This window comes from Podarcis erhardii (assembly GCF_964252035.2).
Source record: "Podarcis erhardii genome assembly, chromosome: 14".
In the NCBI taxonomy this organism is placed as follows: Eukaryota; Metazoa; Chordata; class Lepidosauria; order Squamata; family Lacertidae; genus Podarcis; species Podarcis erhardii.
Genome location: NC_138503.1, coordinates 44,840,057 through 44,867,913, shown reverse-complemented (window position 1 = coordinate 44,867,913; position 27,857 = coordinate 44,840,057). Strand labels below are relative to the sequence as shown.

At 46.0% G+C, this 27,857-nt stretch overlaps 2 protein-coding genes across 4 annotated transcripts in view; one reads left to right on the top strand and one right to left on the bottom strand.

Annotated features, from left to right (window-relative positions):
• LOC309329184 (ubiquitin carboxyl-terminal hydrolase 22-A) overlaps nucleotides 1-2,365 on the top strand; it is a 102,516-nt gene extending 100,151 nt beyond the window's left edge. For all 3 annotated transcript variants that reach the window (XM_081839845.1, XM_081839844.1, XM_081839846.1), the window contains 2 exons: nucleotides 90-239; nucleotides 1,729-2,365. In XM_081839845.1, coding sequence (XP_081695971.1) covers nucleotides 90-239; nucleotides 1,729-1,771 — 193 coding nt within the window. In that variant the 3' untranslated portion in view covers nucleotides 1,772-2,365. The remainder of the gene's footprint in view (nucleotides 1-89; nucleotides 240-1,728) is intronic.
• A 5,480-nt stretch (nucleotides 2,366-7,845) lies between these two features.
• Nucleotides 7,846-27,484, bottom strand: TNFRSF13B (TNF receptor superfamily member 13B). The gene is made up of 5 exons (XM_081840380.1): nucleotides 27,401-27,484; nucleotides 17,047-17,167; nucleotides 14,605-14,721; nucleotides 13,710-13,937; nucleotides 7,846-10,322 (listed from the first exon to the last, which is right to left on the bottom strand). The coding sequence occupies exons 2-5, from the start codon at nucleotides 17,150-17,152 to the stop codon at nucleotides 10,051-10,053; spliced, it is 723 nt and encodes a 240-aa protein (XP_081696506.1). The 5' UTR covers nucleotides 17,153-17,167; nucleotides 27,401-27,484; the 3' UTR covers nucleotides 7,846-10,050.
• Nucleotides 27,485-27,857: the final 373 nt, after the last annotated feature.

Sequence of the window (27,857 nt, the reverse complement as noted above, 5' to 3'; positions counted from 1 at the left end):
TTTTATAAAGACTCAAGTAACATTGATTGAAATAGCTGCTGCATTTCCTCTTGACCTAATTGCTTTCTCCCAACTTGTTTTGCCACCAGGTATTCCTTGTTTGCAGTAGTTAATCACCAAGGAACCCTGGAGAGCGGGCACTATACCAGCTTCATCCGGCAACACAAGGACCAGTGGTTCAAATGTGACGACGCCATCATCACCAAGGCTAGCATTAAGGATGTACTAGACAGCGAAGGGTACGTCTTGAGCAAAACACAGAGGAGGGCAGCCTCCTGTTTAAGCCATAAAATGCCAGTTTCGATCATTTCCTTTTCGGTACGTTCATGAAGTGTAAAGTGCAGCAGACTCCAGATGAGGAGAAATGGAGAGGAACATGTGCAGTCTGATTTCAGGCTGACCTTTTGGATACACTCACAGGGGACAGGCAGTGGGGATTCTAGCGCCTTTCCCTTACATATGTTGTCTTGGGTTGAGCTTGTTTTGTCCAGCAGAATCCAAACTGCATACTCGACAGAACTTAAAAGGTTGTGCTTGGGGAACCTAATAAAGGTCCCTATATATAAACTCTGCAATTTCTCAAGAATGCAGAAGCCACGCCCCCAGCTGCCAAAAGTCATACACTGCCCCCTTTTGTTTATAAGATTCTGATGCACATTGATCACATGCGTTTGCAAGCTTGTCTTTGCAGCTGATGTCAATAGAAATTTTTCTATTCTATTGATGTCAATAGAATTTTTGTGTGTGTTTGGCTTTTAAAAAAATTAAAGCTGAAAGCTGCAGTTTGCAGACCTGTGACATACAAAGCCCTCTGTACAAGACACCCAATGGTTGCCACTCTTCATGTCACATCCAGGGCCTATAACTGGTTTGGCATATGATTCTTGCCGCTATCCATAGCTAGGTGTTGTTAAGGCTGCAATATATTGTGATGTTCTTTATCACTATAGAACTGCATTCTATTTTGGGGGGTGGATCGGGGGTGTGGAGAAGCATGACAGTTTGAGATCTGGAGTTGCCTCCGCTTCTGGCATTCCACGCTCTTGGCTATGATAAGATTGATCCCATCATCCTGTTCTTGTTTTCTTAATTACACCTGACATTTTCTCCCCACTGCTTGCTTAAAGGGTAGATGTGTGAGCTTGCAAGTTTAAAAAAAAAGAACTCATTTGAAATCTTCGAAACGGTCTCCTCCGAAGGCAGGCATTTTTTACTCTCTCGGTATCTCTCAAAGTGAATCCTTGAGCTGGTTTTTAATTCAGAAATGTTGTACCACGGCTTTTAGAGGTTTGAGAAATGCTGGTTATTTATCCAGAGTGAAACTTAACTGTAGAGACCAGAAGCCTGATGGCCACAATGTTAATCATCTGGGTGCCCCCTACTGGCTTAGTATCATCATTTGTGTAGCTCTGACCTCGTCCTGTAGGCCTCCTTTCTGGGTACCAAACTAGACCAGTCTCTGCATTAAGCAGTCTAGTGCAGATCCAGAATAGAATGGGCACATACCATGATGAGTCATTGGCTTTAAATTATTTAGAGATTCACAGTATGACCACGAAAGAGAGCTAGCGTTGCTGCCTCCCTGGAATAATTCCTGCCTTGTGAAAAGTAGTCCTGCTTTTAACATGGCAGAGAGACAGAGAGAGCTGTATGGGAATGTCAGTCAGTCAGCTGCAGACAGCATTAAAATGGTGCTTTGTCCTTCCTCTTTTTGTCATCTTCCTGCAGATATTTGCTGTTCTATCACAAACAGTTCCTGGAGTACGAGTAGCCTTCTTCAGCAGCTCAAGAGAGAAATGAAAGGAAGTGAAATGAATGGCAGCCTTCTGAAAAGACACACAAACCTACCTGAAATGAAAAGACACCCATTCGACACCTAGCACTGAGCTGCGACAGGACCCGCTTGCCGCTGGCTCGTGGCCTAGAGGAGTAAGAAACGAACAATGTCCATCGTGTACGCAGTCCTGCAGGGACAGAAGAGGGGGGGAATGTAAAAGAGGCTACAGTCAGTGACTTTGAAAGAAGAAATATAATAACGCAAAGATTGCTCTGGGTGGGGGAAATAGGAGCAGAGGAATCCAGACGCTGGCACATCTCCCTCCGTTCCTCCAAAATGTGTGTGGGAAGGCCGGGGGGTGTACTCTCATCTCCATAAAGCATCTTCTCCATTGGTGCTTCAGCTCCAACTGACCAATCATACAACAGTTATAATTTAAAAAAAAAAAAGCCCAAGCCCATTTTTTTTATGCCTATGGGTCTGAAAGCAGTAAAATGGAGGAGAATTGGGACGACGCAATGATATGGACTTTGCAAGTACCTTTTTATTTGTGAATTTTAGTTATTAAATAAATACAGTATGAAATTACCGGGCTCTTTGTTTTTCGGCAAGCATTAAAAGGAAGTCCGGAAATGTGGAACCTAAGTCGCGATGCTATGCGAGGCTTCCCAGCATGCCTCCTCCTGCTGCTGCTAATGCACAGGTAACCTTCTGACACCTTGGGACTGCTCATCAAAAGTGTCAGCACTGATTCTTTTTCTGTCTGAGCCCCCCCTTTTTTGTTTTCTATAAATAGCTATTTTCTTAATTTCCACACCCTTTTGTTCACCCTCCCCACGAGAATGAAATTCATATTTGCAACCATCAGTAAAATGAATGAATTGGCGTGTTTATACTGTAAAAGTGGTCTTGATTGTTTATTTTTTTTGTGGGGGGAGGCGGGGAACCTGCGAATTAAGTTGGAATTCTCTGGACGGTGTTGTTGTTGGGTGTTTTTCCACCCTCTCAAAGAAATACTGCACTCGGGAGACACTTGGAGTCGAGAAACCTGCCATCTGCTAACTCTGGTAACTGGGTGCCACTGTTACAATTAATTTTCAACTATTGGACACCTCTGCCTCAACACCAGACACTAAGTAAACAAAGGATTTCCCCACTTGCTCTGCTTTTATTGGTCCCTTATCTCTCAGATATATTAATTTTCTCATACATCACTCCCATTCTGTATACAAAGCCTCCTGGCTTTGTCATTACCTCCCAAAAGCCCAGGAGCTTGCTTGCTTCTGCCTTGTCACAAATGTGTTTATGTTCTTCCCCCACCCTCTGCTTCCTTCTCCCCCCTACTTACTGTCTAGACACTGGCTGGGAGTCCACATGGGCTGTATATTTTATAACCCAGAGGTGGGGCTGCGTTTGATTTGCTGTTTATGGAGAAAGGGGCTTTCTTGCCTAGTAAAAAAAAACCCTGCTTTTGGTGTGGGTGGGTGTGGATTTTTTAAAAAAGAAAGATCTGTACACAATAGCGAGAGTGAATGGTTTTGTAACCTCTTTTCCATTTACAACCACTTTCGCATTTCTGTGAGTAAAGAAACACTTTTAAAGTGCTGGGGTGCCAGGTAAATTTCTATAAAAATCTCCTAACTTTTTATTTTGAAGGCTGCTTCCTACTTTTAAAACAACAAGCCCATCCTTTATACAAAGCCTTTGGGAGGAAAAACCCAACCATTCAGCATTCAGAGATTGTTACCAAATTCAGCAGTCTTCTAGCACATGTAGAACAAGCGTTCTGTGTATTAAGACCAGCTTCCCCACCCTGGTGCCCTCCAGCTGTTTTTAGACTACAACTCCCATCAGCTTCTGCCAGCACAAATGTTGACTGAAGCTGATGGGTGCAAAAACCAGATGAAGGGTGTGGAAGCTTGGACGAGATGGATCCTGGATCCCATAACATTTGGTGGGAGAGAAAGGGTAGTAAATTCATTGATCCGGCTTTTGCATGTTCCATCCAAAATGGGATCCTGCAGCACACAGAGAAGCAGAGCAGTCCTGTGCGATGAGAGCAGATCTTTGGCATCAGCTGGAAGTACCACAAAGATTTCTCTAGGAAGAGGTGAGTACAACTCAGGTGTCTCAGACCATTGTAAGACACTTGCTTCCATTATCATGAGTGTCTGGCCTGTGCTTGTCTCATGGGGTTTTTAGATGTCAACGTGCTCTTGGAAGATGAATTAAAAAAGAGAACAAGGGGATTTCTTGTGCTGCTTTTCTTATTTCCGATTCTGAAGATAAAGTAAGATTGGTACTTGCATTCAAAGTTAGATTGTGTCCTTGTCCAAGTTTTTAAAGCTCTGTTCTGAGGAGCCCTGTGCTACTTATGAAAGATTACTAGGAGACCCTCATGTGAAGTTCTGGGGCTATTTTCAAGTGCATATCACCATTTGATATGTACAGATTACGTAGAAATCCCAAAAGATGCCCTGACTTAGAGAGCTGGTTGATTATTGTAACGTTGCCCTCCTTATACCTTTTCAGTAATGCAGCAAGCTTGCAGTGGAAGAGGAGTTGGCCTACTGCTTCCTGCCCAACACTGGAGCTCAAGCTGCATTAAAGTGAAAAAAAAAATAGAGGTATGGCACCCCCTTGTGGTTGAATGATACATAGGATCTCTCTCTACTTCCAAGCTCTCTATATTTACTGTCAGATGTCAAAACAATTGATTTTTTAAATCATTGCTTAGGCAGAAATTGATGTGATCATTAACCCCTGCATGCATCCTTGATGCTTGCAGTGTAATAACCAAGAATACGTAAAGGTAAAGGGACCCCTGACTGTTAGATCCAGTCGCGGATGACTCTGGGGTTGCAGTGCTCATCTCACTTTATTGGCCGAGGGAGCCGGCGTACAGCTTCCGGGTCATGTGACCAGCATGACTAAGCTGCTTCTGGCAAGCCAGAGCAGTGCACAGAAATGCTGTTTACCTTCCCGCCAGAGCAGTACCTATTTATCTACTTGCACTTTGACGTGCTTTCGAACTGCTAGGTTGGCAGGAGCAGGGACCAAGCAACGGGAGCTCACCCCGTTGTGGGGATTCGAACCGCCGACCTTCTGATCGGCAAGTCCTAGGCTCTGTGGTTTAACCGACAGCGCCACCCGCGTCCCTTAATAACCAAGAATAACCAGCTGCAAATACCTTCCCGCCGCAGCAGTACCTATTTATCTACTTGCACTGGCATGCTTTCGAACTGCTGGGTTGGCAGGAGCTGGAACAGAGCAATGGGAGCTCACCCTGTTCAAACCACCGACCTTCTGATCGGCAAGCCCAAGAGGCTCAGTGGTTTAGACCACAGCGCCACCCACATCCCATAAGACGGCTTGCCAGCGGTACACGTGACAAAGATCTAGGAGTCTTAGTTGACCACAAGCTTAACTGAGTCAACAATGTGATGAAACAGCAAAGAAAGCGAATGCTATTCTAGACTGCATCAACAGGAGTATACCGTATTTACGCAAATCTGATGTGCACCTCAATTTTCAAAACCTTGAAACCATCATCAAATCTAATGTGCACCCTCATTTTCGTGAAGTAGTTTGGCCAAAAAAAGGTGCACATTATTCGAGTAAATACGGTAGTTTCCTGATCAAGGGAAGTAACAATGCCACTCTATTCTGCCTTGGTTAGACCACACCTGAAGTACTGAATCCAGTTCTGGGCACCACAATTTACTAAGGTTATGTACAAGCTGGAATGAGTGCAGAGGAGGGCAAGCAAGATGATCAAGCGTCTGGAAACCAAGCCTTGTGAGGAATGGTTGAGGGAGCTGGATATGTTTAGCCTGGAGGGAGGAGATATGGTAGCCATCTTTAAATAACTAATGGGCTGTCACATGGAAGATGGAGCAAGCTTGTTTTCTCCTCTGGAGGATAGGTCCTGATCCAGTGGATAAAAGTTGCAAGGAAGGAGATTCTGACTAAACATCAGGAAGAACTTTCTGACAGTACGAGCTGTTTGACAGTGGAATGAACTCCCTTTGGAGGTTGTGGACTCTCCTTCCTTGGAGGTTTTTAAGCAGAGATTGGGTGGCCACCTGTCATGGATGCTTCAGCAGAGATTCCTGCATTGCAGGGGGTTGGACTAGATGACCCTCAAGATTCCTTCCAACTCAACAATTCCATGATTCTAGGATGCCACATTCCACTTCCCAGGGCTACAAGTTATAGAATTCCCTGCAAAGAAGGATTGATTGTCAAACCACTCAGGTAATCATAGTTCTAGGGGAGGAATAGCGGTCTCTCCTAACAACTCTGCAGTCTTACCTCCTGGAATCCTTTAAAAAGCCATAGCTCTTTAAAGTGGTTTGATGCTGCTTTAAATGTATGGTGTGACCCACTGTCAAACATAACATGGAAGAAGGAGAACTATTTGTCATCTTCCAGTGGGTCACAGGGACGTGGGTGGCGCTGTGGGTAAAACCTCAGTGCCTAGGACTTGCCGATCGTATGGTTGGCGGTTCAAATCCCCGCGGTGGGGTGAGCTCCCGTCTTTCGGTCCCAGCTCCTGCCCACCTAGCAGTTCGAAAGCACCCTTAAGTGCAAGTAGATAAATAGGTACCGCTTTATAGCGGGAAGGTAAATGACGTTTCCATGTGCTGCGCTGGTGCTGGCTCGCCAGAGCAGCTTCGTCACGCTGGCCACATGACCCGGAAGTGTCTCCGGACAGCGCTGGCTCCCGGCCTCTTAAGTGAGATGAGCGCACAACCCTAGAGTCGGACACGACTGACCCGTACGGGCAGGGGTACCTTTACCTTTAATGGGTCACTTTAGCGAGATCATCAAAAAAACCCACAACACCCTTAAAATATATTGTGCAATCCCTTTTTTTATAAGCATGTTTTAATTAATTCGAGGTTACCTTTTGGCATTTTATGTTCCAACTCTTCTGTTTCGGTTGTGCTTTTCAAATGCAGGTGGTGGGGAAGAGATGTGGTTTAGCTCAGTCTCTTCCAACCCCCTCCCCCCCAGTTTATCATTATTTTGAAAGCACTCCTTGACGACAAGCCATGCCCATTTGAAATTCGGACAATACAGGCTGCATTGTCTCTTTTAGCATCGTGGGCTTCTCCTTCCAGCCCGCCGCACAGTGAGCACTGGAAGGAAGAGTTGCCATCCTAACATCCGCTCACATGCCTGGGCAGTGCTATTGCTCCGGTTGCCTGGTAACCAGGGGGAGGCCTGCCCGAGGGCGAGCGGATGCTGAATTAAATAGCATCTCTGGGAATGTGCTTTATTTACAACTGATGGATCAACTTGTCTTTGTTCTGCTGGGGAGCATTTCAGTCCAAAGAAACCGTATGTAGTTGGTGGTGTGCTGGTGGTGACTGGGGCGTGGCCCGCTTTCGACCATAAAACCCACTACTATAATGAACTTCCAAGTATTGGAAGTGATTTACATGTGTTGACAGTCTCAATATATGTGGAGGGATTTGTGTTTCGTGGGGCTCCTACCCCAGTCAAGAAAGGAAGCCATAGAAGACTGGATCGATAAGAAGAAAGGGGAGGGGGGGGCAAGCATTTAACCCTTTTCTTTCCAGCTGTGTGTTCATTCTAAATCTCCTCCCTGGGGTGTGGGGTTGGGACAGAGTGATACAGGGATCCACATCTTGCCGTGGCTGGAACCAGCTCTCCACACACACCCCTCTCCTAGAACTTGCAGAGAAATGAAGAAGGCACAGGTGCAGCCTGAGACTGTGTGGGAAAGACTCTGGAGAGGAGGATTCCTAGTTGATGCTGAGAAAGCAAGGGGCCTTTGGTCCTCTCTACTGCCATGTGGGAGCAAGACCTACTGGGAAGAGTTGCTGAAATCGCTAGGCCTACGCTGTTTTCGGTTTCTTCAATAAAGAGTTGACTTCACTGAGACCATGTTTTTCTTTGCTGACTTTGGCTCCTGACAATTAAAATAAATAATCTCCCATCAGTCCCAGCCAATATGGACAGGGAGGGTGGGAGCAGTTGTGCTAAAGCACCTGAAAGATTACAAGTTTCCCAATTTCTGTTTTGTTTTTAAATAATTTTTATTAACAGGCCAATCACATCACATTAATTCCAAATCACAATAATTCCAAATTACACAGCCAAATCTTTAAATTTTTTGTTGGGGGTACCCATGCTTCGAGCTCTGAAAGGGATCCAATCATCTCTCTTGCTGCTGCTTTAATTACACAGTTCTGTCAAAATAATATTCACAGTTCTGTTCAATCTTCTCTGTTGTTTTCCTCATCTTCTTGTTGTTACCATATATTCCTTTATTTGTGATCTCTGATAATCTCCACAAGCGGGTTGAAGACAAACGTTGTTATATTCTGTGTGGATTTTACACTCATCCAAGAGCCATAAAAGTAGACAGACGCCATTTCAACACCTCCGTACAAAACATTCTGACAGTCTGTCCTGATCTCCCCAGGCCCGCCTCAAGTTTCCCATTTCTGGGGGGGGGGGGGACCGCTCCTTCCCCAGTGGCTGGGAATACCAGATGCTGAGAACCATAGAGTGGGGTTGCACTCATGACCTGCTTGCAGACTTTGAATTGAGGCATCAGGCTGGCAACTGAGAACAGGCTCCCGGACTAAATAGGCCTTTGGCCTGATTCAGCAGGGATCTTCTCAATGTTCCTACGTCACTGTACTTCATAAGCTGCTTTTTGGAGGGCAAGGAAAGGCGTTTGCATGTTAAACTATACTCATCTGCCTCTGACATTACGTTTTTGCTCTAACTCCGCAACTGCTTTCCACTGCCTCTCGAAAAAGTGTTTGAGATTGTTGAGCCTTTGCAGTGATCGTAGCTCTCTACACTCCCGAAACATTTCAAATAGGCATGCCTAATTGGGCCCCGGTGCAAAGTGTTGTGCAACCATTTCCCCGGGAATCTGCCTATCCAGTAGGTTTCTTAGGCTTTAGCACGAAATCTAGCAAGATGTAGACCAAGGGATGCCTGAGTACAGTAAAGTCTTCAATGGCAAAATGACTCAGAGCTGATGTACTTTTTAGGATGGCGAGAAGCCTGCCATGTAGCTGTGATGGGATTTATTAGCAGTCCTATTGAAGCTGGCTCATTTCATGCCACTCTTTAGGGAAGGTTTAAAAAAATACGTCTTTCAGCTGCAGGGCTAAGCATGCAGGATTTGCAAGTGAGTGCCATTGAAATAATAGAATCGTGCAAAGAACCCCAAGGGTGTTATCGACTGGTTGGACGCCGAGGAACCAGCTGGGGAACCCCCAAGGGTAGAAGGCTCAAAGTCTGGGGATTGGTGGTGGGATGTTAATGAGTGGTCAGAGGGAGAAGACGGGGAGGAGGTGGTGTCAGAAGCTGAAGAGCTAACAGGGTTTAGTGAGCTGGGAGAGTCTGTGGCAGAGAGAAGTTCAGATGCAGAAATGGAAGCAGAAGCAGGAAAGGAGGGAGACAAGAGGCAGAGATCAGTCTGGCTGGCGAGGAAGCCAAGTTGCCTCCCCCTCCTGCTGCGACAAGCTCCCCTCTTCCCTGGTCTCCCAGAACCAAGGGAGGCATGAAGTGGGAAGAGCAAAGGCAGGCATGCCTGCAGAGTCTCAGATTACTTGGGGAAATGATTAAATGAGGAGGGGAACCATGTACACTACTCCTTTGAGGAAAAAGTGGTGTGTAAAATAAAGGCATATCTGATTTTTATATACCTGTGAATGATTGCTGTGGCACGTATTGCAGAAAGTAAGGCATGTTTATTTGAAATTGGGGTCAGTAGAAACGTGATCTTTCATTCAAGCGCTCTCAACACTTGTCCTATTCCTGTGAACAGATAAAGAATTAGGCTTTCTTCACTAGCTGCTGGTTTTTGTTTTTGTTTTGAAAGAAAGGCAATGAAGGGCTTTCCCCCTGGGATGTCATGCCCACTGCTGATTTAGAACATGTGCAGAGAGGAGAGCAGGGAAAGACTTCCTAACTGTTAATGTAAGTAGCAGGTATTGTCAAGAGAGAAGACTAGGCTACAAAACTTATTCCTGAAGCCCTGGCTTTCTGTATGTGGGGAGGTCTTTCCAAGGGGGGTAGAATTCAGGCATGCAAATCGCTGCCACCTGCAGTCCTGAAGTGGCTGAGTCCAGGAATTGTTTTACCTGCTGGATTCTGCAGTTTGTGTAAGGAGGCCTTCCCAGGGGAATTGTGTGGAGGAAGAACCTGGAAAATTCACGCAGCTTTGCTCTAGTGTGGAGGGGCGGCTATGGTCCTGTAGTATCTCATTGCCCGGTATCTCAATTCACCTGCATCTTTTCTTGCGAGGGAGAGCAGATAATTTGGAAGTGCCCATCTTCAGGGGTAGGAATGGTTCCCATACTCCCTGTGCCAGCAGTCCCTGCCACGGCGGGACTCCCTTCCATCCCGGCTTGGTAAGTCCTGTGACACGCCCTGGTTTCTTGAACAGCAGGGCTTGCTTCAGGGAAGCAGAAGCCGCAGGTTTCAATGGGCTCTGGTGTCTGGCTGCCGCTGGATCCGCTCCCCACGCTCCCTGCTTCCATTAGACACTCTGAAAAATAAGCCCATGTGCATTAAAGTGGCAGTCTTCCCAGAAGCTGCCAGTGTGGTGTGGCAGGCAGTATCAGGTAAGGAGCATGAAGACACGAGTTCAAATCTCAGCTCAGCCATCAAAATCACTGCATGAGGTTTGGGCCTTTATTTATCCAGGCCAAGTGTTCCTACTTTCTGGGGACAGTCCCAGACTTACAGAAGCCATCCTGGTTTCTGGTTTTATCCCGGAATGTTCCACTTTTCCTTAGGACGTCCCTATTTTGCATCAGAGAAATATTGGAGGTTATGGGTCCCTATTTTCATTGGAGAAATTTTGGAGGGTATGTAGTTCTGCCAAGGAGATAACTAACTATACAACCTTTAGAAGACATTTGAAGGCAGCCCTGTACAGGGAAGGGTTTTTTTAAAAAATGTTTAATGTTTTATTATGTTTTTATATATGTTGGGAGATGTCCAGAGTCGCTGGAGCAACCCTGTCCCCATTTTCATTGGAGAAATGTTGGAGGGCATGTTTATCCATTATATTTATAATCCCTCCAGAAGGCAATAAAGCTGGGCATTTGCTGAGGCCTCCACACCAAAAGAAACACAACAGAGTGGAATGGATGCCACAATGCACAAAGGGTATCTGAGGAGGCTGGGAAAGGCGTGAGAGAATGATTGGGTTGCTGTGAGGTTTGGGGGGCAGAATAGAATCTTGCACACTGTCCTGAGCTTAAGAGGAGGAACAGTGTGCGCTAAACAATACCTTTCACTGCTTGGGGTACATCTGTTGGTTTTATGCCAGTTTTAACTGCTTCGCATGCCCTCCCAGGTGTCCCTATTTTCCAGGGACAGGCCAGGAATTACAAAAGCCATCCCTGCTTCTGATTTGATCCCGAAATGCCCCTATTTCCCCCATCAATCTCTTTCCCGCTTGGGAGAGCCCTTTCCCCTTTACAGAACTACTCCACAGGGAAGCAAGAATTAATGTCAAAGCCTAACCCTGTAGAGTACATACTAGTGTCATTTTTTTTTTAGCTGCACAGCTGGGACCTGTAATAAAATGTTGTAGCATGAAGGCTCTTTTTTGAGGGGGGTGTTCCTTCCCTTTCTTGCGCTGCTGCAAACCAGGGGGTTCCACCAGTCCCCAAACTCCCTGTTGTGCATGAGCAATGCTGTTTTGACTACATAAACAATGGCACCCCCAGCCTGAGCATAAGGTGGAATGGTACTTTCCTCTGTTTTTCTCCTTTCTCTCCCGATCACTGTAATTTTTAAAAGTAAGAAAATAAAAGTGGAGGGGAGATAAAGGGGTGGTTGTTGCAGCGACCTGTGGCATAGGCTACTTGTGGAATCTTTCCTTCCAGTTGAAGACCAGTGTGGTATAGCTCTTGAGAGTGTCAGACTGGGATCTGGGAGACCAGGGTTCAAGTCCCCACTCAGCCACAAAGCTCACGGGCTGACCTTGGGCCAGTCTCTCGAGACTAACCTATCCCGCAATCTTGCGGGAATATGATTGGCAAGGGGCAGGGGGAGAGAGAACCATGAACTTGGAGCTCCTTGGAGGCTGTGAATGCAGTAAATAGCAATGCCATAGATAAAAGACAAATGCATTAGGGGGGAAAAGGCCTCTATGAGGCTGAAAATGTAAATGAGAAGAGGCAGTGGCATGGTGATAGGTTTGCCAAGCTTCCAGGCCTCACTCTGGCTCCCTGCAGGTGGCAAGTGGAGCGCTGGCATCAGAGTGCATTTAATAGTATTAAGAAGACTGTGTATGTGTATGCATATTGCAAGCTTCTGCCCAGCGGGAACCGACTGTGGATGTGAGTCTGGATGTGTGTTGGCTGCCTTCTTCCATTTCCCCCTCCCAATTAACCTCCATCTCCAAGGTTCACTGATGTGACACCACCGGAGGCTGCTTCTAGATCTCAGGTTTCTAGATCTCTGAAATCTCGGGGTCTGGGATGCTCCTGGCCTGGCAACCCTACACAAGGCAAGCCACCGTTGAGTGAGGAATCCAGCAGCCTACAAAGCCTGAATTTTGCTTTGGGAAAGGTTGCAAGTCCTGGTGGCAAAGACACACTTGAAGATTGTAGACCAGGGAGGTCTGAGGAGATGGGGTGTGGGCTAGGGAAGTTTTTTGGTGGTGAGTGTGTGCTTTGGAGATGGGAGTGTGGGGCTTCCATTATCTTCAGAGTTTCCTGCAAAGTCCCCCTGGCCTAACAGAAGCAGGAAACAAGCGAGCATGTTTTTAAGTGGGTTAAATAATTTATACAGTTTTTCTTGGCACAGGAGTGTGTGTGTGTGTGTGTGTGTGTGTGTGTGTTTAGGGCTGTCCTCTATTGAAAGAGATTTGTTTGATTTCTTATAGGCACTTGATCACTTAAAGTAGTGAAATACAGAAATCCACATATGGGTAAACAATTATAAAAGGGGTGGGTGGGAGAGAACCAAATTATTATTTATTGGGTGGGGGGAGGGTGTTAGTGCCTGCCAGAACAGATGAAAGCATTCTCTGTCCTGTGTATGTCACTTTTGGGGGGGAAATATTAAATGTTTCAAAAAATTTAATTAATGCCAGCTTTTCTATTAATCTAATAGATTAATTTACTGTGGGTTACATCTTTAGACCAGAAGAGTTTACTGTGGCATAAACACAACCTTTGATAAAGCAGAATGCTGAGGTCTGAAAGTAGACTGTGCTCCTTTAGACTTCAGTGGGGAATCGTAGCTTTTAACATTCTTCAGACAAACCTCACTGCAGTTAAGAGTTCTAACTCAGCCAACTTTACGCTCTGCTTTTCCTCTTGTGGGGAAAGCTTAAAAAAAATAAAATAGGAGGAGCATATACCAATGTGATTGCCACACCTACTTATCTAAAGCGTACAGTCCTCCCCACTACCTGATTCATTTTATTTTATTTTATTTTATTTATCTTGACAAAGTAATAATCATAAATAAATAAGAATAAAAATGTGCACCCTACCACTGAGACCATTCCATTGTAACTATCCAACCTCCCAAAAATTCAACACCTCTTGCGACGGTTTAACCCCTTTCCATTTTAACAGTACAAATTCTACAAACGTCCTCCATATCTCCTCAAAATCATTCCTCCTGCATATTCCACCGTCTTACCTTAATGGCACATGTTAATTTATCATTAATAGCTATATCCCACACCTCTATACCATTCTTCCATTTTATATTCTGCTGCCCCTTCCACTTCCTAGCTATAATAACTCGTGCAACTGTCAATAAATTTGTGAGCGAGTCCTTTATTGCCTCCCACCACCTGTTTCTGATACATCTGTAGATCTGACCCGATTCTATGCTGGACAATGTAGATTCTGCGTTTGGGGTGGGTTGAGAAATCTGAACTCAAATGATAGAAAGCATTTACCTTTGGGGCTGTCATTTCCTTTCCGGCAAGCAATGGTACCGGCTTGGCAGATAGCCACATCCACCCATTTCCTAAAGTGAACCCAAGTCAACAGCAAGGAGAAGAGCAGAGTACACAGACAGATGCCCAAGACCATGTAGATGACCATCCGCTGGTCACACACACTGTCCATCTTGCACTGGACACCCTGGAGAGCAGCCACTGCTGGTAAGGTAGGTGTAGCATCCTCTGAAAGTCAATGGAGGGGCAACGAGGTCAACAGCTGCTTATCTAGCAGGAATCCTCCATGGAGCTTTGGTCAACATCCTGTGTACAGTGCCTAACGCAGGGATCAGGAACCTTTACCAGTCCAATGGCCACATTCTGTGCTGGGAAACCTTCCGAGAGCCACAGGCCAGAGGCAAAAGCTAAATCTTACTTTGTACACACACATCACACTATTCCCCACCCCCACCCCCAATCTGCCTGGTGTGTTGGCACATCAGCCGTACACGCTATACCTTTAAAGAATTTTGCGCACTGTAGTTTCCCCCTCACAGAGTTGCAATTCCCAGCAACCCTTAACAAACTACAGTGCCCAGAATTCTTTGAGGGGAAGGATGTGCCTCAAATGTGCTTTAAAGCCATAGCGTACACTGGATCTTAGCAGCAGCATAGAATTCTGTCCTTTATCCCCCAACGTTTTGGTTTATACAGGTATCCTCTGACACAGAAGCTCTGTAATCTAATTCTGAAGTGTTGCGTCTGGGCGGGGCGGGAGGGAGTTGAGCTGTATTTACACTCTGAGAGAGAACGCTCTCTCTATATGCCTGGCGGTATCATCTGGGGCTGAGAATCCAGTGAGGAAAACCCTGCTTTCCAGCTCTGATGTGGCCCATTCATCCCAGGCGCTTACTTTTGCAAAAAGGGTTGCATTCCCTGGGGTGCTGCCCACAGATAGAAACACAACTGAAGCACTGCCTCAGGAGCCAGTCGTAGTAGAAGCCCTCATGTTTGCTGCAGTCCAAGGAACCTGAGGAGACAAAACAGGGTTTGCATCCATTGTATTAAATAAATAACGAGCGAGATGCTCCAGTCACGAGTCAGCATTTTCTCCAGTCCAATCTTGGGCCCGCCTGCAGTTCATTGGCTACCGGCTCATGTTGCCATGGGAACAGCAGCATCCTTGAGGTTGGCGAAAGCTGGAAGAGGGATTGCTCTCCTCTCACCACTGAACTGCTGGAGCATCTGGCTTGCCAGCCGGTTCACCTTATTCCGTGAAGCTTTTTGCACCTATTGCCAGCTGTTAAATCAGCCTGCATCTACCAAGCATGGCTGACGCGCCCTTCAGATGTTGCAAAGCGCTTGTTGTCAGAAATAAGTGGTGATAAATAGGGATTGTGATTATTTTTATGGGCTTCATAAATTAGCTCATTATAATATTTTGTTGTGACGGGGATGGGGGAGTCTGTGGCACTCCCAATGCGGTTAGACTCCAGCTGCTATCAACCCCAGTCTTCGTGGTCAGGGATGATAATAGTTGTAGTTCAAAATACACGGAGAGTCGCAGATTCAACATCCCTCTTCGTAAATGAGCTCCATAACCCATGCCAATTCCAATTAGGGTTGCAGCTATATTCAATTAGCCATACACCGATTGATTAAAACCTTTTCAAACAAAGAAAATATGCTTCTTGCTCTGGAAATTATTATTGAATTGCATTTATAGCCCACCTTTCCTTCAAGGGGGGATGCGTGGTTCTTCGCCGCCTCCTTGAATCTTACAACAACCCTGTGAAGCTGGTTAGGCTGGTTAGTGACTGACCCAAGGTCAATGTCATGGACTGGCTGGGCACTGAGGAGTAGTGGGAGCTACCATCTGGGGAACCCCCAAGAGACAAAGGCTCAGATCCCCGAGATTGGTGGTGGGACAACAATGAGTGGTCACAAGGAAGAAGAAGAAGAAGAGTTTGGATATGATATCCCACTTTATCACTACCCGAAGGAGTCTCAAAGCGGCTAACATTCTCCTTTCCCTTCCTCCCCCACAACAAACACTCTGTGAGGTGAGTGGGGCTGAGAGACTTCAGAGAAGTGTGACTAGCCCAAGGTCATCCAGCAGCTGCATGTGGAGGAGCGGGGGAGCGAACCCGGTTCCCCAGATTACGAATCTACCGCTCTCAACCACTACACCACAGAGGGAGAAGACTGGGAGGATGAGGTATTGGAAACTGAAGAGGTAACAGGGCTTAGTGAGCTGGGGGAGCCTGTGACAGAGCAAAGTCCAGAAGCAGAAGCTGACTCAGGAGAGTAGGCCAAGAGTCAGAGATGAATCAGGCTGCTGAAGAGTTATGGGTGTCTCCCGCTCCTGCTGCGACAAGCTCCCTTTGGAAAGTATGTTGACCAAGGCTGAGCACCACTGGGAACATCTGGTGGACTCTGGAAGAGGACTCTGATGAAAACACCCCCTCTCCAACCCTAGAGTTTCTTTCCTTCTTGGTGGAGCTCCCTATTTGAAGGGCTGTCCTGTCCAAGTCTGGCCAAAAGATAAATACTAGAGTTGTCAAATCAGGAGCATCCCAAACCCTGAGGTTTCACATCCCAAACCTCTGAGCTAGGGTGGCCCCTGGTGATGTCACAGGATGGGCCCTGGAGATGGAAGTTAATTGGGGGGGCAGTCGTTCCCCACCTCCGAGTATGCTACAATTTGTAGCTGGCTCCTGCTGGGCTTTGTAAGCTTGCAAGCTGCATGTAAGTCTTCTTAATAATATGTATTATTATTAAAGGGACTTTTGTCCACCTGGAGATTCACCTCCATCTGACATCTACAGGGGGCCAGGCACACCTGGAGACTTCAGGTCAGACTGGAGGTCTGGCAACACCAATAAATACCCTTTAGAAAGGAGGGCAAGGGCCCTTTCAGCTTCCCATCAAAGATTAGTAGCACCTGAACAGCAGACTGTGCAATACACACAGCTCACTTGGCTGCCCATTTCCCCAGGACAGAGAAATGCAATATTAAATCATAGTCACACATTTTTCATTTAAGCTTACAAATTAACATATTCAGTTTTTGTGCAAATTTTATGCAAATGAACATCCTCTTTTTTCTCTCTCTTTTTTTTACAAAAAAAATTTATACCACCATTTTTCCAGGAAAGCAAGCCAGGAGCTGGGAGAGGTTATCTTTCTCTGGGACCATCAAGGGCTATTTCTGAGCTGCCATTGCAATGGGAATGCAGCAATTGATGTCAGCGGATCTGATTCCAGGATCTGGGAGCAGCATGGTTGAAAAGAGGCACGCAAATATTGCAACTTAAAAAAAATATAAAACAGCACATGTTCCCAGGACACTCACTGCAGGCATCGGCACATCCTTGAAATGGGCGCGGGTGACATGTGACATTGCAGGATACGCACTTTTGCAAGAGCTCGTCCAAGAACTCATCCTTTGCACACAGCATGACAACCCAGGAAGACTGTGGAAATAGAGAGGGGTAGAGTGAAAATCCCACTGAAGGGGCAATGGCTCCAGGCTCACTCTCTGCAAAAGGGGAACTGGGGGACCACAAAGAAGGGTACCAGGGGTGGGTTTCTCTTAGCCCACAATCTCACCATACAGTAGTATCTCGGGTTAAGTACTTAATTTGTTCCGGAGGTCCGTTCTTAACCTGAAACTGTTCTTAAACTGAAGCACCACTTTAGCTAATGGGGCCTCCTGCTGCTGCTGTGCCGCTGGAGCACGATTTCTGTTCTCATCCTGAAGCAAAGTTCTTAAGCCGAGGTAATATTTCTGGATTAGCAGAGTCTGTAACCTGAAGCATATGTAACCCGAGGTACCACTGTACATTTAAAGCAGTATCATATCACTTTAAACAGTCATAGCTTCCCCCCAAATAATTCTGGGGTTGTGGTTTGTTAAGGGTGCCAAGAGTCATTAGGAAACTCTTCTCTCCCTCCTCAGAGCTACAACTGCCAAAGTGGATTAACAACCAACCCCTCTTCACAGGGAACTCTGAGAACTGTAGCTCTAGGGAGGGGAACAGGGGCCTCCTAAAATGTCTCAGAACCCTTAATGAACTACTGATCCCAGAATTCCTTGGGGGAAGCCATGGCTGTTTAAAGTGGCGTGGTACTGCTATAAAGGCATGTAATGAATGTGGCCTTAGTTCTCTCTTCTTCTTTTTTTCAATCTTAAATTTCAATCTCCAGCATCCTGTTCTCACAGTGGCCAACATAGGAGCTAACTCCTAGGGGCTGAGGTCCCTTTGCTTCCCTGCCCATAACCATAGCTGTCAACTTTTCCCTTTTCTTGCGAGGAATCCTATTCGGAATAAGGGAATTTCCCTTAAAAAAAGGGAAAAGTTGACAGCTATGCCATGAACTATCTGAGGGGGCCTTGGACCCCCAAAGTTCATGGGCACTGGCATTCAAATGCTGTGTGTGTGTGTGTGCGTGTCTTGTGGTTGATCATGTGGTGACGGGCTTAACTGGGCCCCCCAACGTTTTGTTCAAGTTGGCACCCCTGCCGGCCAGCCACATGCCCATGGACAGCCTGAACCTCTCTTCCCCCCCTCCCAGCTGTTTCCAGTCACTGGCATTCATAAGCATCCTCCCAAGCAGCTCTTGATACTATTCATGGGTTTGCCTAAGCCTGTTTCAAATCCATCCAACTTGGTGACCCATCACTGCTTCTTTTGGGAGCAAATTCTGTAGTTTAACGCTGTGGTTTGTGAAGAAGGAATCACTGAAGAGTTGGAAGGGAGCCTGAGGGTTATTCAGCCCAACGCCATGCAATGCAGGAATTTCTGTTGTCTGTCCTGCGTCTTCCAACATTCTGCTTCTTTGGGTCCCCAAAGGTCTAGCATTTCGAGGGAGAAGAACTACTTCTCTGTGCTATGTATAATTTTATGTGCTTCTATCATGCCCCAAATGCTATAATCTGTCCTCACAGGGGAGTCCTTTCACCCCCCTTGATAATTTGGGTTGTCCTTCTCTGAACCTTTGGGGGAGGTAAAGGTAAAGGGACCCCTGATCATTAGGTCCAGTCATGAACAACTCTGGGGTTGCGGCACTCATCTCGCTTTACTGGCCAAGGGAGCCAACGTTTGTCTGCAGACAGTTTTTCTGGGTCATGTGGCCAGCATGACTAAGCTGCTTCTGGCAAAACCAGAGCAGTGCACAGAAACGCTGTTTACCTTCCCGCCGGAGCGGTACCTATTTATCTACTTGCACTTTGACGTGCTTTCGAACTGCTAGGTTGGCAGGAGCTGGGACCGAGCAACGGGAGCTCACCCCGTTGCAGGGATTCAAACTGCTGACTTTCCAACTGGCAAGCCCTAGGCTCAGTGGTTTAGACCACAGCGCCACCCATATCCCAAGGCTCCATACTGGAGGTGGAGCCCAGAACCTATGACAGGCAGAACCAACGAATTCCCCATCATCATCCTTGCTTATTTCTACAAGGGGCAACGTTGAGACTTAGCTGACAGTTTATAATGAAGAATGGAAACCCTTTTTGGAATACCTGAGAAAGAACTGTAGTCAAATGAATTTTGAAAGGGTTTGAATTATGAGCAGCGGATTAAGAAGGGCAAATAAGTGTAACAGAGGAAATATGTTATTAGAGTTTGACATAAAATGCAGCAGATTATGGGTGGAAACAAAAACGCCACAGTAAGGTAAGGGTGGGAAGCCACCCTGCTTATTTTGAAATAAAAATGTATGCTGAATTTGAAGTTGATGTGTTTTAAGTTTTCAAAATGGAATAAAACGTATTAGAAAAGGGGGGAGAGACTTAGCTGATACTACAATCCTCTGGAGTGGTTGCAAGTAAGAGGGTTGACTGACGCTGGTGGGGCAGTGCCCCCCCATCTGCCCTAATGGTCAAACCACCCCTGAATGCTGGACAATACATTGAGGCCAGTGAAAAAGGATTGTGGCAAAGGAAAATGATACCTTTTTTTAAACCTAATTTCCCAAGGAGAGTCTTTGGACTCCATTCTAGTTGTTTGCCCTACATGTACCTTTGGAAAACCAAAAATTTATACAAGACGCAGCAATGCTTATATTTTCTCTCTTTCGAACAGTTGTTAGAGCCTGCATCAGATGGCTTCTCCAAGCTCATTCTCCTGTGGTGCTTTCATTGAAAAACTGGCACAGTTAACTGTCTCTGAACTGTGACAATTTCAGCTTCAATACGCCCTCCTGTGGTCGGATCTAGTTGTTGCCATGGCAGGGCAACACTTTCTTCTGTGGCAAATGCCAGAATGTGATTAAGGATGTGTGGCTCTGGCTATTTCCATTCTGTGCTGCCATTCCCTCCCCCCCCCAACCCCCACCCCACGATATACATTTAAAGCAGCAACATATCACCTTAAAGCAGGGTTGCCGTATTTCAAGAAGAGGCTAACATCCATCTGATATTATCAGATGGAGAAGCCATATGATGCAGGCTCTTACAACCTCGAAAGTTGTTGAGCTTTATTTAGGAACACCCCAAAGTTGTTGAGCTCTTTTAAACAAAAACGCCAAAAAACCTGCATTTTTTCAGTTTGACTTGCCTAAGATCCAGGACAATGTGTCACCTTCCCCACCCAGACGTCAATTCCACCTTTGAAAGCCCGGACGTATGGCAGTCCTGTTTAAATAGTCAGGAGATATCTGGCATTCCTTTTCATGGAAACGACCCTGCAGGTAGAAAACAAACACAGAAGCAGGGTGGGATCCAGCCTCCTTCAGGAAGGGCAACATGCAAGGAGCGGTGACTTTTCAGAAGCTTGAACCGTCTCTGCGCCAATCTCTTGTGAGAAAGAGGGCTGCTGTGTCTGTCAGTGATTTTTCAGCACCAAAGACTTTGTTTTTGTCTTCTCAGATCTTTTAGCATCTCTAATATCTTTTAACACAATTGATGTCATCCCTCCCCCCCCCCCCAGGAATTACAGAATTACGACAATTCTACCAGTTTTAGGTTTTAGCATATGTTTTGTTATGCTATATCTATCTATCTATCTATCTATCTATCTATCTATCTATCTATCTATCTGGTTGGCTGCCAAGGTTTGATCTGTTAAATAAATTGGAGTTCTTGTTATTAAAAGCTCTGTTAGAGTTTGGAATCTCTATTTGAGTTTGTAATCCTTGTCAGAATACATACTTTGGAATGGATTAGTTTTTATTACGACTATTAATTTGCGAGTAGGAACCACTCCCACTATTGAAACTTACATTGGCCTGAGTTCTTTGTGTGCTTTTTTCAAGGTTTGATTGTTGCCTGCCAATATATGTTGGCTTTTATGAGTGAATTTTATTATTTGCTATAGCTGGGTTGGTTTCTAAACTAGATGGCATGTTATTTAAATTTGTCTATTTCACTCGGTAAGCTGCCTAGAGAATTATTATTATTATTATTATTATTATTATTATTATTATTATTATGGCAACTCATGAAGGAATAAACATGGAGAGGCTTTCAAAAACGGCATTTCCCAACACCAATGGCTGTTGGTGTCCATTGGAACTGATAGGGCAGGTGGCAGGGAGGTCAAGAGGAGGGGCAGCCAGAGCCAATGACAGGCAGGACCAAGTAAATCTATATTCATCCCCTCTCTATCTCTCAGCTGAGTTATGCAAGGGCAACGCTGAGTTTGAGGAGGAGGAACAAACTGATAGACAGCACAAACACCCTAAGAAAGCACCCTCCAACACTCCTCTAATGAAAATAGGGACTTCCTATTCCATAATAATAATAAGTAATAACAACAATAATAATTTTACTACTTATACCCTGGCCATCTGACTGGGCTGTGCCAGATACTCTGGGCTGCTTCCAACATATATAAAAACATAATAAAACATGAAACATTGAAAAAACTTCCCCTATACAGGGCTGCCTTCAGATGACATGGGGGTCAGATAACTCCATACCCTCCCACATTTCTCTGATGAAAATAGGGACATCCTAAGGAAAAGCGGGCTGCCATGGGACCAAATCAAAGATTAGGACAGCTTCTGTAAATCCAGGACTGTTCCTGGAAAATAGGGAGCCTTGGAGGGTCTGGGGGAAGTGGGTACTGGCTGAGGCCAGACTGAGGTTGCCCTATTGATCCTAATGGACCAGCCTCCACAGCAGCCTAAAGTGAGCCAATCTACCTCAGGATTCAATCTCCTCACCCTCCCTTTCAGGTGTGGCCCTCCAGGGATTGCTGGACTACAATTCCCACCAGCCCCTGCAAGCATGGCCGATGGCCAGGGATGATGGGAGTTGTAGTTCAAGCAACATCTTGAAAGGCCAATGGTTCCCCACTAACTGTTCTCTTGCCTGTTTTTCGCCAGGCTTTATAGATGCTGGCTCTTTTTTCTTTTAAGTTTTGCGCTGACAGAGCCCATACAGTTATGCAGGCCAAGGTGATGGAGGGGGTGGGGCACAAGTTGAATCTTCCACCTCAGGTGGGCAGCTGGGCTGTCTCTGGGTTTTGGTACTGACTTTCACAATGGCGTGGCTGTTTTCAAGCTGTGTTCTGGTGAACTCTGTGGTTCCTCAACGAAAACCGTAGTAACAGTGCTCCAGCTTCCCTCAAAGCCAGGCAGCCTGCCATTGTCCATCTCCACATGCAATGCAGCCCCAGAGAGTGGTATTGACTGTGTTCGTGGCCACACTCCAACTAGACCAACAGGCCTAGTCAGGGAATGGAGAGTGAACCCTTAAAATATGCTCTCCCTATCCTTCACCACGATTATAGCTGTCAACTTTTCCCTTTTCTTGCGAGGAATCCTATTCAGAATAAGGGAATTTCCCTTTTAAAAAAGGGAAACGTTGACAGCTATGACCATGATCCTTTGTACTGCACAAGGGGCTCCTGGGATTCCCCAGCAAACAAGCCAGAAAGTTCCCATAAGGTGGCAGTTTTGAAAGCTACTGGTTTAGTGACCTGAGCCATATCCCCACAGTACATTTAAAGCACTCTCATGCCATTTCAACAGTCAAAGCTTTCCCCCCAAAGAATCCTGGGAACCATAGCTGCCAACTTACAGATTTGAAAATAAGGGACCAGCAGCCTTGAAAATAAGGGATCAGCAGCCAAAATAAGGGATTTTGCTTAGCTTATGCACATCGGGGCTGCTGTCGTCCTGGCGCGAGGAGTTCCATCGGCCCTTCCCCACCCGAGAGAGAGGGAGGGAGGAAGAGAGACTCTTGCCCGCGAGCCCAGCATGAGGCGGTTGCGGCGCCCTTCTGTGTCTCTCCCCATCCCCTCCTCTTCCTCCTCCCTCAGGCCGCCTCCTCAGCCGCCTCCGGCTTCCCCTGGCAGCACGGCGGAAGTCTTGCAAGAGAGGGACTGCCTGCCCGCCTGCCCACCGCCACCCGTCTCCTCACGACACGCCCCTGAGGGGGGAAAAGGAGAGACGGAGACGCAGCAGCTCATGCGCGCGCTATCTCGCGGCGGAGGACCCCGAGCCGCTGCTTCCCTTCCGAGCCGGGCGAGCATGAAACCCGGGAAATCAATCCGGGACCGCAGTAGGACACGGCGCTGGGATAAGGGAGTTTCCTGCCAAATAAGGGACGGTTGACAGCTATGCTGGGAACCGTAGTTAAGGCTACCGAGAGTTGTTAGGACCCCTCTTCCCCTCACAGATTCCCAGACTTCCCTGGGAAGCAGGATGGACTGCTAAACCACTCTGAGAACTTGTAGCTCTGTGAAGGGAATAGGAGTCTCCTAACAACTCTCTCTCAACCCTAAATAAACTACAGTTCCCATAATTCTTTCGGTGTGGGATGCCATAGCTTTTAAAGCAATATATGAATACTTTAGAAGTTAATGGCGTGCATGTGACCTTAGCGTGCTTCCACATGGCAGCTGTGGCAGACTTGGTACAGCTCATGCATGCAGGGTTTTTGAAATGTCTGCACCCTGCTGGTGTCACTCCATACTTCTTCCTCCATGTAAACTGGGTTTGCTGTTTCCATGTTGTTTGGTTTATTACTTAGTATTACAGGGCACTGCAAGGATGGTGTGCATCCATGAACAGCACTGAGTCCATAATGCAGAAGTGCCCTAAGGCTCTCTGGGATTACAGTGGGGAACTTTTGGCCTTCCAGAAGTTACTGAACTACAAATCCTATCAGTCCTAGCGAGCACGGGCAATGGCGAGGGATGATGGGAGCTGTAATTCAGAACATCTGGAGAGCCAAACATACAGCTCCTCCATTATGCGGATTTATTGTTAACTGCTAGCAACTTCGCACATTGGAAGAGATGGCCTATGCATTTTAGGCTCCACCTGCACTATGCATTTAAAGCAGTATCAGACCGCATCATGGCTTCCCCTGAAGAATTCTGGGAACTGTATCTTGTTAAGAGTGCTAACAGTTCTCTCTTTTTTTTTCCAAATAAATTTTTATTAAGGTTTTAAAGATTACAGAAAAAAAAGAAAATAATAACAATCAATGATAAAAAAGAAGAAACAATACATATATATATATATATATATATATATATATATATACACACACACACACATCATCAAAAGCCAGAAAACAGAAGAAAAAAGATAGAAAAACAAATCAAACCTGTACATCACTTGCTTACATTCACTTATTTCCTTGACCTCCTCACACCTCCCATTTTTGTATTCTAATTCAATTTGTTATTTCAGCAAATCCTTCCAACCTTATTTTTATCTTAATAATTTGTCTTAATATACTATAATTTTACATTCTCTCTTTCACCAACTCATTTTTACTTAATCCTTCATGTCATTTCTACTAAAACCACATCATTTCCTTTTCCCAACATCTTTCTAACAATCCTTAATTTTGCAATATTTTTGAAGATAAACTTTAAATTTTTTCCAATCTTCTTCCACCGACTCTTCTCCTTGGTCCCGGATTCTGCCAGTACAGTTCTCAGAATCCCCTTGGAAGAGGAGTTGGTGTTTAAATCTCTCTGGGAATTATAGCTCTGTGAGGGAAATTGGGGTCTGCTAACATCTCTCAACAAACCACAGTTCCCTAGATTATGTGGGTGAAGCCAAGACTGTTGAAAGCGGTATGATACCACTTTAAATGTATAGCGTAGATGTGGTCTTTAAAACTTAATAAACCTAAACATTGTCTGTGCAACACTGATTCTTTATTCACAAAGCGTATTGAATAAGAATAATCTTATTATTTACACCCTGCCCATCTGGCTGTGTTTCCCCAGACACTCTGGGCGGCTTCCAGCACATGTAAAAACACAATAAAACTTCAAACATTTAGAACTTCCAATAGTAATAATAATTTTACATAGCCTCCATTTGAAGCAGGGATGGGATGTTGCTGGACTCCAACTCCCATCATCACACTGGCCATGACCATGGTGGCTGAGGCTGATGGGAGCTGGAGTCCAACACTCTCAGGAGGACCCCTGTCTCAATGCCATTTCACAACCAGGTCTTGTCATACGTGCGGAAAGAACACGGCTCTGCTTGTCTCTTTGCTAAGACTGCATAACTATTGCATGTGCCGGGGTCAGGCGGAATCCCAGGTTTGTAAGGTTTGTAGAGGGGGGGGGGGGAATTGTCACAAGAGAGCCGCTCTTTGAGGTTTGCACGAGTCTCCTGTCATCTTGAATACGACATGGTCGGCTGCCAGGACACCACTTTGTGCTGTTTTTTCTTTCTCTTTTTGGGGACAGAAAGCTCTCAACAAGTCACTCCAGAATTAGGTCTGACTGAAACCAAAAGCTGTGTAGCTGGGCTCTTTCTGACTTGCCAGGGTTGTTTGTATTCTGCATGTTAAGACGTGCTAACTATCCTGACTCTCTGTGGCTGCTGAGGTTTTTAAGGGCTTGGAATTTCCACAGCTCATGTGAATTTTAGAGTCGGGAGACCCAAAAGGATTTCCCCTGCCACTTTTCATTTCCTTACGTCACAGCTTGCGATAGCTATGCCTGCAGCGTGCTCTGGGTTTTCTCAGCCAATATGGATTGGGTCCAGAGTAGGGATGGATGGACCCATCTGTTCCAGTTTTATAATTTTTTTCCAGTTTTAAACTGAGTTTTCCCCATTTCTACACCATTTCATGATTCCCCCCCCCCAAAAAAAGCTTATGAAAATTCACCAGCATTTTAGTGTGAATTTCTTATAATATACACGTCTGTGTGCAATTATGCAGATTGTTGGAAAATACTTTTCCCTAATAGAATGCATTTTTCTTTGCTGTTTTCAGTAATATGTGCATTTTTAAATGCACGATTTACCTTATCAAATGCATTTTTGTACAAACTATTTGGCTAGAGAGCTACGCTGCAAAACTTAGAGAAGAGCAGGTTTCGAAGGGTGGTTGTGCTTCCGTTTGCATATTGTTTCGGTAGGTGTGAATTAAGTAGCTTTGCCTATAAATGTGAACCTAATAAAAACTCTCCCCCTGTCCAGGAGGAAAGGATAAGCAAATGGACCACAACGAATGGTCAGGAAGAGGCTGGCCCATTCCTAGAGGGGGCAGATCCACTGAGGGCCTTTTGCCCAAGTCCTCCAAGCTTGTAGCACTTGTTCTGCCATCGCCAAAGGCCCAGGACAGCTGCCTTATACTCTCTCAGAGCATTGATACCTCCATCTCAATGTTTCCCAAACGTGGGTCTCCTGCTGTTTTTGGACTACAATTCCCATCATCCCTAGTTAGCAGGACCAGTGGTCAGGGATGGTGGGAATTGTAGTTAAAAAAACAGCTGGAGACCTAAGTTTAGGAAACACTGCTCTAGTTCAACACTGTCTACAATGACTGGCAAAAGTTCTCCAGAGTTTCTTGCAGGGAGTCTCTCCCAGCCCTACCAGGAGATGCCTCTTACCTGGAGATACCACTGGCATACCCACCAAGGGCCCTGAAAAAAATGGGACATCTGTTTTTTTGCCTGGGATAATGGGCGCCATTTTGGGTGCTGTGCCCTCACACACTCTTCTTGTGCTTTGCTCTTGCCCAAAAAAAGTGCTTGGGGGGGACGAGAGCAAGGCGTGGGTCACGTGACACACCTGGGAGTGCATCCTGGAAGACGTGTGTCTCTGTTTTGGGTTCCCAAAATTGGGACGATATGCATTGGGGATTGAACCCAGCTGCTCTACCACTGATAGATGCCTGTTCCCCTGCTGATCCTGAACTGAATTTGTGATACAGGTCTCAGCACTGGTTGCAGATATTGTAAGACCCCTTGGACAAAGCACCCTTTGCGGGACCCCTCCTTCTTCCTTATTGCTCCAACAACATGCTTTCTAGCAAGTCAGATGGCCGCTACATAAGTTGTCATCGCTCTCCTTTCTCACCACTGCTTTTTCCTGGGCCAGAGTGAGAGGCCGGTGAACGAGCCAGCAGCTTTTGGCGTATAACGGGGGAGCAGGTCCAGGGGTCTTTTGGCAGTGGGCCCCCTAACTGTGGTAGGGCCCCCTCAGCAAATGCCCAACCTCGCAAAACTTTGGCGCCAGCCCTGATATAGAAAAAGCCATGCTTGTTGAAATTCTCATTCCTAGATAGCTCTCAGGGGTCCCAGAGTTGTGTCCAGACCTGGGCCTAGCAACTAGGGCAAGCTGGTCCATTAGGACGAACGAGTCACTAACCCACAAATCTCAGCCAGCCCCACTCATCTGCCTTCCTACTCCTATTCATCATCCAGTCTTGGCCATGCCTCCCTCCCAGACCCTCATGACCACGTAGGAAAAGAAAAGGACTTGAGTTTACTTACACTTCCCCACCTTCCTGGTCTGCTCAGAAGTTCTCCCAGCTGTAGGTCATCTCACCTTTGAGCCCTGAGCCCAGTCACTCTGGTCCTTGACAGAGAGATTTATTATTAGTACTTGATTTGAGTAGCCTCTCTGCTGTTTGTTTCCGGGGGGGTTTCCCTCGCATTCTTTTGATGCAAATGAACCCCACAATGAATCTCTTGAAATGGTAGGAGGCCCTTTTTCACAGCTGTGTCAAGGGGATAGAGAAACTCCTTGTCACACCTTTTTTCTGAAGAGAGAGGATACAGCTTAGTTTCTAAATACCCAGGGATGTGAGTTGCCAGTTTGAACCCTGCCAGGGGTCGTGGACCTATAAGAAGGGGCAGATTCTTCCAAATATGGCTCTCCCCGCCCCCAATTGCTATACACGTACTATTCCCAATTTAGTGTTTTGTTTTTTTTTAATCTGAGAGATTG

What these genes read in the sequence shown, in the direction of transcription:
- TNFRSF13B (XM_081840380.1), bottom strand. Translation starts at nt 17,152, where the DNA reads ATGCTGTGTGCAAAGGATGAGTTCTTGGACGAGCTCTTGCAAAAGTGC. An exon ending in AGGATGTGCCGATGCCTGCA is followed by an intron (nt 14,722 to 17,046) that starts GTGAGTGTCCTG and finishes TTGTCTCCTCAG; the next exon opens with GTTCCTTGGACTGCAGCAAA. An exon ending in ATGCAACCCTTTTTGCAAAA is followed by an intron (nt 13,938 to 14,604) that starts GTAAGCGCCTGG and finishes ATTGACTTTCAG; the next exon opens with AGGATGCTACACCTACCTTA.